Source organism: Zeugodacus cucurbitae, chromosome 5 (assembly GCF_028554725.1).
Source record: "Zeugodacus cucurbitae isolate PBARC_wt_2022May chromosome 5, idZeuCucr1.2, whole genome shotgun sequence".
Lineage (NCBI taxonomy): Eukaryota > Metazoa > Arthropoda > Insecta > Diptera > Tephritidae > Zeugodacus > Zeugodacus cucurbitae.
In genome coordinates this window covers 66,480,286-66,488,773 of record NC_071670.1, presented here as the reverse complement: position 1 = coordinate 66,488,773, position 8,488 = coordinate 66,480,286, and the positions used below count along the sequence as shown (strand labels likewise).

The window sequence follows — 8,488 nt, the reverse complement described above, 5'->3', positions numbered from 1 at the left end:
ACGTACACACCCCTTACGTTGTGGTTTTAGCACGGCTCGACACTTACGCTCGTGCGAACGGTCGGCATCTTGCCGATCTTCTGTTTATGTGCTAAATAGTGGCCTGTTGTAGTTTGCTGGAAAATGCAAGTGGTTGCATTACAGTCCTTGACTGCGAAGCTTGCCCCCGTTGAATAGTTGATAAAGGGTTTTATTTGCTATTTAGCGCACGGTGGTGTGAATTAGTAAGATTCTCATTAAAAATATTGCAGAAGACCTAATCTTATTGTAAATCGATTGGTATCAATATTTGAGTTTAGGTCATGAACTCTTGTAGAAATTGAAATTAATATCAAGAGCAACGTTTTTTCCTTTCTCCGTCTCTTTCTGGACGGTTATAAGGGCCAACTGGGCAGTCCACAGCTAGTTGAGAAAGGTTTCTTGCTCCACGTACCGTGATCTGTATCTGTTACTCAGACTCCGGGCAGCTTAACCTGTCGTCGGAGGTCATTAACATATTAATCTCTTGCGGATTCCCTCGTGGGCTTATACCTGCTGTCTGGGATGCCGGAGTTATGTACTCGCTTACCCTGCCACAACTCGTTGATGGGACGGTCATCATTTTTCATACGATTATCGAGGAAACGTGGTCTTCTCCCTAAGCTGGATCTAGGGGTACCCGATTTGGTAAAAGTTGTTGTTGTAGGCTTTTCTCAATTTTTTTTCTTATCTTTCGGCTCTCTTGGTTAATGATTTTTGTAAGGAATAGACTGCTACAGCAGATCTCCATGTCGTGGTAATTTCCTAGGGCGGCCCGGTTTTGGGAAGGTTCTGTTCGAATACAGCCGAAATCATACAGTGGACACGGGTCGCGTAAAAGCCTGGATCAAGAGGTGGCAGTTCTTGGTCATCGATCTCCCGCAGCCGTCGTCAGGACCAACAAGAGAGTGTCAAAACCTGGTACGACTAGAATCGGTTGAAAAGCGACCTACCGCCTGCATCGCGTTGTACCTGCTATTCCCAGAAGACACAAAAGGTTAGAAACTCTTTGCAATAAAATTATTAATTATAAAATATTTACACTGTGCAACAAATTATACACAACAACAAACTCCAGCTTGCCACTTACAACGCTCTCCACTTTGCCACACTTCAGAGAAATATGTTAGCATAACCTTAACACATGAACCTGCAAGTAAGCAAGTCTGTTTGTATGTAAATCCACTTATAGCTGATAAATTATAGTTGGCTTGATTTATAGGTGACTTTTCGCTGCTGTCCGCAGTTGAAAATTAATCTCCTTACCTTGCAGTGACATTTGATTTCACTGCTGCAAATGTCAAATGGGCACTTAAGCAGGCAAGTGGTGTGGAAAATAGTTGGTAGGACGGGTAGATAAAAATACTAATTTAAATTAAAATATTAAATACATTTTTTTAGAAATGTATTAGAATGGGAAAAAAGGGTAAGTTTACACAGTGCTATAAACAAGGCTATCTTTTTAGCACTTTGACCACCCTAACAGCTGGGTCGTTACTTGGCAACCGTTAACCAAAACAATACAAGGATTGATAACAGAATTCAATATATTTTTGTTCAGTCGGTTTGTGAAAAGTGGTAAAAATAGTTTCTGATAGTTAAGGATCTGAAAATAATATGGTAATCAATTTAAAAAAGTGTACTAGATTATATTAAATTATAAAATAACATTATCTTTTTGGTACAGATTCTATCCAGAGGTAAAAGTGATTCGGCAAATTCTAGACAGGCGGTCAGTGCCACACATATCAAGCGCTTACCCAATTCACTGGAGGATTTTATACTCAAGCGAGATTACACTGGGGCAAGAGCTTTTCTTGAGGTACTTATTATAAAAATATATTCCTTGATAATTGAAAATTGCAGAACATAAATTATATTGAGATTTTCCGATTCGAGTTAGGATAGATAAGGTCTATCCGTCCCATAGTAAGCTGTCTCCATCACGCTTAACGTTCTCATACATTAGGTTTCCTAGTCGGTAAAACGAGTTTATATAGTAATGTTTTCCATCCGGTTTCACCTTTACAAAAATGTTGTCTTTGGATACCACAATTTCCCTGTTTGAGGTTCCAGATTGAGATTCATATTTTGATTCCATAGAGATATATGTATATAAGATGACTCCTTAATATATCCAAAAATATCTAAAAAGTCTAAACTCATGCTATACCATTATCATTGGCTCCATTTACTTTCTTCTTCTAAGTTCTCCGGCGAGGATGAAGAGAACGAAGAACAACATCTCGTCAAGGAGCAGTGGATTGCATTCTGCAGTTTTCACCTCGGCGACTATCAACAGGCATTACAACAATACAAAAGTATACGCGATGCTGAACCCGCCACCGAAGACATAGCACTCAACGTTGCCGTTTGCATGTTCTATCTGGGCATGTATGAGGAAGCACATCGCCTGATGGAACAGACACCGAATACACCATTGAAGCTGCGTCTGCTCTTTCATTTGGCGCATAAGTTTGGCAATGACTCGCAGGTGACACAATTACAGGATTCTTTGCAGGAAGACGTCGAGGATCAGCTAAGTCTCGCTTCGATGCATTATCTGCGCGCTCATTATCAAGATGCGATTGATATCTACAAGCGTTTGTTGTTGGATAACAAGTAAATTTCAGCTATAGCCAATATATATTAATGAAGCTTACAGGGATCTTGATTTCTTGCAGAGACTACTTGGCCATCAATGTTTATCTGGCACTTTGTTTCTATAAACTGGACTATTATGACATGTCGCAAGAGGTATTGGATGTATACTTGGCGAAGCATAAAGACAGCACTATAGCTACGAATCTGAAGGCCTGCAATCGCTTTCGTCTATTTAATGGGCGCGTAGCCGAGCAGGAAATACAAAATATTGCGGATAACGGTACTTTCGGCGCAGATTTGATCAGACACAACCTGGTTGTGTTCCGTAATGGTGAGGGCGCAATGCAAACATTTCCTACACTTTTGAATATCGTGCCAGAAGCGCGTCTCAACTTGGCTATTTATCATCTGAAGAACGGCAATGTGCAGGAGGCGCATGCCTTGATCAAAGAACTCCAACCGACCGTGCCGCATGAGTACATTTTGAAGGGTGTGGTGCATGCAGCGCTCGGTCAACAAATCGGTTCGGTGAGTTGCTTTTGGTTATCTGTGATTGATTTAAAATTAATTTTATCTTGTCTTATAGAAAGAGCACATAAAAACCGCTCAACAGAATTTACATCTGGTTGGTAGTTCAGCTACAGAATGTGACACCATACCCGGTCGTCAGAGCATGGCTTCGGCTTTCTTTCTCTACTCACAATTCGAAGAAGTCTTGGTCTACATGAACTCTATAAGAAGCTACTTCGTAAATGATGACACGTTCAACTACAATTATGCACAGGCGAAATGTGCCACGGGCTACTATAAGGAGGCCGAGGAATTGCTCATGCAAATAACGGATATGGATATAAAGAATCAGCATACTTACTGTATGATTGTCGCGAAATGTCACATACACGCCGGACGTCCGGAGTTGGTAAGTGTGGTAAATTGAGTTGGTCTTGTGTAAGACATGCTGGTGGACCTCTTTAATTCTTGGGAAGATAAACTTTTCGTTGGCGGCTTAATATCTGATAGTCGTAGCAATAGTTTTATTTAATCCGATTGATCTGGACTTTTATAGCTAGAGAACTTTAAGAACTCACTCCGATTTTTCCATTTCAGGCTTGGAATGTTTTCATTACACGCGACACTAACTCTGAAGCATTCTTACTATTACAACTTATTGCAAATGAGTGTTACAAGTGTGAGGAATTTTGGGTTGCCGCAAAGGCCTTCGATATGCTGGAGAAGTAAGTTGAGCTAAAAATATTTGTAAAATCAGTTAAGAAATACGATTTTTGAATTCTTTCATCGACAGACTCGATCCAAGCCCCGAAAACTGGGAAGGTAAACGTGGCGCATGCGCCGGTGTACTATATGCCTTGGCTTCGAAAGCTGATAAGGGTTGTCCACCGAATGGTGTGTCGGATGTAATCGGTTTACTGCGCGACTCATCAAATCCGCAAGCTGATACACTGATAAAAGTTATACGCAAACATATAAATGGTTTGAAATAAGTGTGAAATGAAATTTAGGAGTTTATTAAAGGGATAATAAAAAATAAATTTTCTAGAAAACTTCAGATATGTATTGAGGTGTTAAAAGGGAGAATTTAACGAGAGGTATTTTTAAGCTTCAATGAAGAGTAAGTGCTTAAAACCGTAGCGATTGTTTTCAGAGGCGTTATAAAGACAATGTAAAGACCAACCGCGAAAATGATAAGTAGCTCAGGGCATCTCTACTCTATCAAGCTTATCGGAGCACTATCAATACAGGACCGCAACATAATTTTACTTTCTCCTGAGATCTTACCTTCAAAACCTTGGTGAAATTTAATCGGTAGACTTCAGAACATGCAAGAAGAGTAGTGAGACGGTTAACAAGTACTTTTGCGAGTGTCTAGCCTTTCACTGGTTGGGAGAGGATATCCCAAGAGCACCCAATGTTATAATTTAAAGGAATAACTTAGAGATTTCATCCAATCGACTGCGTTATTAAATGGTTCTTAGTTGGGGCGGGCTTGGGATCACAATGGGCCTAGTGATGGCTTAAGTCCTCTTTTCAACCAAAAGGTCAAATAACCATATGTATAATATGTCTACGGATATAAATCATGAAGAAATATGCGCAGTTTTGTAAACGCTCCATCATATCGACCAAGAATATACGAGGTGTGTTAAAAAAAATAACGGGAATTATTGGTTTTTTTTAAATAATTCTTTATTGCAATTCTTCTACATTAATGTTGCCACTAGCGCTTCGTCGCTAATCGTCGAAACACTTCTCAAACTCGATTTTTGGAATTTCAGCGATTTCCGTAAGCTTGTAAAACTACGATCTTTCAAGATTTTCAAATAGCAAATAGTCAGATGGAGCCAGGTCTGGCGAATATGGGGGCTATTTTCACATTTGGACTCTCCAAACCCGTGAAATTTTATAATTCCTGTTATTTTTTGAACACACCTCTTACACTTAATAATTTCGCGATGACAAAAACGAAGATTGTACAGGGCGACCCTCATGAAAGCTGCTGTTGACGCTCGGATTTGAAGTAGTAATAAAGCTGGTGTCGACATTTTGAGACTTCTGGGGTTAAATAACCGATGGAAACGCTTGATTAGGAAACTCCAAAATCTTCTTTAAAGACCTATGTTTCTGGATATATATTTACCAATTACTGTTTTCACCGTTATAATACTTTTTAATTTTTCAAAAATAACAATGCACTAGCTTCCGAAAATATGTTATGCTAATAAAATATTTGAATGCCACACAAGCGCTTTTTTGTCAAAAAACTCGCCCGCAACACTACAAACTCGTGTAATAGAATTTTCAGCGCACATCACGAGCTGATTCCGTAAGTAGTATGCATGGGCGATGCGTTTGCTGACACACAAACACCGAAGCCGAACAAAACCCGTTAGCTTTGATGGTTAGCAACTTTAGTGGAAATATTGTAGAATGGCACTACTTTGCAGGCGCAAAGATGTGATGTGATGTTGCCACAGTTTACAATTGGCACATTTGCAATTCAACGGTGGCAATGTGACGACAACAACAACGACAACTACAATAATAGCTGCTAAGGCAAAAGCAATGAGTGAAGGGTACAAGTGTGTGTGTGTGTTGTAAAGGCAGCCAAAGCCTTGTGTCAATGTTGCATGCCACAATGTGTGTCCCTCAGTGTCTCCGTGTGTGGGTGCACGCGATGATGGCTACATTGAATTTGCATATTTGATATGAGTGTGCTGAGCGCAAATATTTACAGGGCGTGCGGTGTTCATTACGAGACACTCACACTTCCAATTACGCTGCCACACACACACACACACACACAAACTGACACACGTAGCTGAGCTCGCGCTCGTGCTCATCTATCGACGCTTACTCATTCAAATTCATTGTGCAACTATGCCATTGCCACAAGCATCCACGCCATCATGGAGCGCCTTCAACACCAGCTTGTTCCGTGCCACCGCGTGCGCTTGCCACAAAATGTTGCACTTGCCTTTCAGCTGCTGCTCGCGTCTCGTGGGCGTGTGGAGCGCCACTGAAAGTCTCTGCAACACGCTTCTGTAAACGATTTTCCTTTTGCATTTTTCATGTGGCAAATGAATGAATGCGGTTGGTTTGGTTGCATGCCACTCAGTATGCTAACGGGTGATTGTGGTATTTATATTCAATGCCTTTTAATTGCATTGTTACCGTTGTCAGTTGTTATTGTAATAACTAATTAACGATTCGTGTTGTTGTTGCTTGAGATTTGCACCAATAAATGGATTGAGGTAACCATATCGTTTGCATTAAAATTTATGGCATAAATTTGTTGTTTCTGCTGCAGCGTTCTGCCATTGGAAGCTAGCTGGCCGCTGATGAGTTTCTTCTCTTTGTTGGTATCACTTTTCTTTGGGTCACATAGTGAAGCAAAAGCGCGTTCTAAATATGCCGTTGTCAATGATGATGAAGTGTTTGCTAATTCATGCAACACGCTTGTGGCATTCATTGCAATTGCAGCAGTTAACCCATTTAAGTGAGGTTAGGTTATGCTGAACAGCCTGTTGGTGTGTTTAGAAGCACTCAAAGGCGCGTAATTGGAACGAATGATTCAATTGTTTTCTTTTCGCTAAAAATAGTTCACAAAAATGGTGATAATATCGGTTTAAGTGATTGTGTCTAAGGCACAAAGGAATCCAGGAGCCATCGAAGATCTTCTAGGAAGTGAAGGACAATCTATATATTAACTTATATAATGCTTGGCGATAGACCTTTTGAGAAAGATGCGGATATGTACCAGCTGCCTTTCGTTTGATATTCTTCATGAAATCCTGGCTCTGTAAAAGTTATGCTGGCTATGGCTTTTCAGTTTAAGGTCGACTTCTCATTTGCTAAAAGGTCTCGATATTAAAATGAAAGCCCCCAACCAGTTAGGTAAGGTCAGGTCAAGGGGAGATCTCCACGATTGCAGGGAATCTCACTTAGACAGATCTCCACCGGTCTTTGTGGCACCCAAATCGGTCAACGGATCAAACGACTTTCAACATTCGACGAAGTGTTTGGATTCTAGCACATAGTTTTTGAGTCGGCTTATGTCAATTCCAGTCAATTCGTTGGGTCCGCCGAAGGTGTGCCTACCGAGATGTCTTAACCTTAGTCTGGTGAATGCAGGACATTGAAGTGCTTGGATGATTCCTCCTCCCCTTCATCCAAGCAGCTTTGGCAACTTGTGTCTGCCATGATCTCTAATCTCATCACATATGTAGCTATTGGACAGTATTCAGCAAGCACACTTATGATTTCACCGAGATGAACCTTCCTGAGAGGAAGCAGCTGGAGGGATCGGTTTCGGTTCACCAAGTGCCTAAAATATCTCGCAACTGCACAGGTGCTGGTAGTTGTCCTGAGTTTGGAGAGCTCATGTGTCTATCTTCAGCACAAGTGAACTACTGATTACCCACCCACTTCCACTCTGATGTCAATGTTGTTAGATCTTGTTGTCGTTGTAACATACCTTAATTAATTTTGAGGAATCCTGCCGATTTCACAGTTCTTGGTCGGTTAAAAATCCAGGTCCGTTTCGTTACGTATGTGTGTATCGAACGGGTTAGGGTACCCTCTCCTGGAAGCTGCTCCGATGTGAAGTTTCCATTGAACCCGCGGTGGTCGGTTACCCACATAAGTCGGATTGCAAAGTAGTTCCTGCTAAGGATGTTAGACATTCTCCAACTATCTTAGATCGTACTATCAGCCAGTCTAAGTGTTGCCTCTCTGCTGTCGAAGTGAATACACATCTCTCAGTAAGAGTAGTTTCATATTGGCTAAGTTCTAATTGAACCACTGTTCTTATGATTCTTGTGTGATGATAATGAGTTTATACCTTTCTTCTCCTATATTTTGCTTGATAACTTTATCTTGAATTTAAATAACTTTTAAATCTTCGCTGAATTTCATCCGCATCTTCTCGGCTGAGAATTGATAAATACGATACTCCAAAACATATTTGCACATCAGACGAAAATTCATAGAAAAATATCTAACTTCCACGATATGTTTTTTTTTTAATAAACATGGGGTTATTAAAAAAACTGTGTTATGCATTTATACGACACTTAAATAGGTGTAACGCAATTTAATCATTGGCACGTTGCGGCTATTGGAAGCGTTGTTTGTTGCCCAGTGAGCAAAAAGAGAGGAGGCGGGACTAGATGCAATTTTTTTCTGAGATTAAGTTTTTTTTAATGAAAATATGAGTATGATTATTTGAAAAAGCAGATGCTAAGAGATTTTTTATAATACTGGCTGATATTGTTTTAGAAAGCTTCAAAAAAGATTGATGTAAAAAAATGTATTTGTTTATATGTATTTTTCTTTTCTACAATGTCAG

General features: G+C 40.2%; 1 protein-coding gene across 1 annotated transcript; it reads left to right on the top strand.

Moving 5' to 3' along the window:
* The first annotated feature begins 1,528 nt into the window (after positions 1–1,528).
* On the top strand, positions 1,529–4,210 carry LOC105211744 (intraflagellar transport protein 56). Its single transcript, XM_011183348.3, has 7 exons — positions 1,529–1,638; positions 1,706–1,840; positions 2,228–2,640; positions 2,703–3,150; positions 3,209–3,541; positions 3,730–3,857; positions 3,926–4,210. Exons 1-7 carry the CDS (start codon positions 1,636–1,638, stop codon positions 4,122–4,124), a joined length of 1,659 nt encoding a protein of 552 aa, XP_011181650.2. The 5' UTR covers positions 1,529–1,635; the 3' UTR covers positions 4,125–4,210.
* Positions 4,211–8,488: the final 4,278 nt, after the last annotated feature.

Excerpts from the sequence above, each read along its gene's own strand:
- LOC105211744 (XM_011183348.3), top strand. Across the intron at positions 2,641-2,702 it reads CGTTTGTTGTTGGATAACAA|AGACTACTTGGCCATCAATG; the intron begins GTAAATTTCAGC and ends GATTTCTTGCAG. Across the intron at positions 3,151-3,208 it reads TCGGTCAACAAATCGGTTCG|AAAGAGCACATAAAAACCGC; the intron begins GTGAGTTGCTTT and ends CTTGTCTTATAG.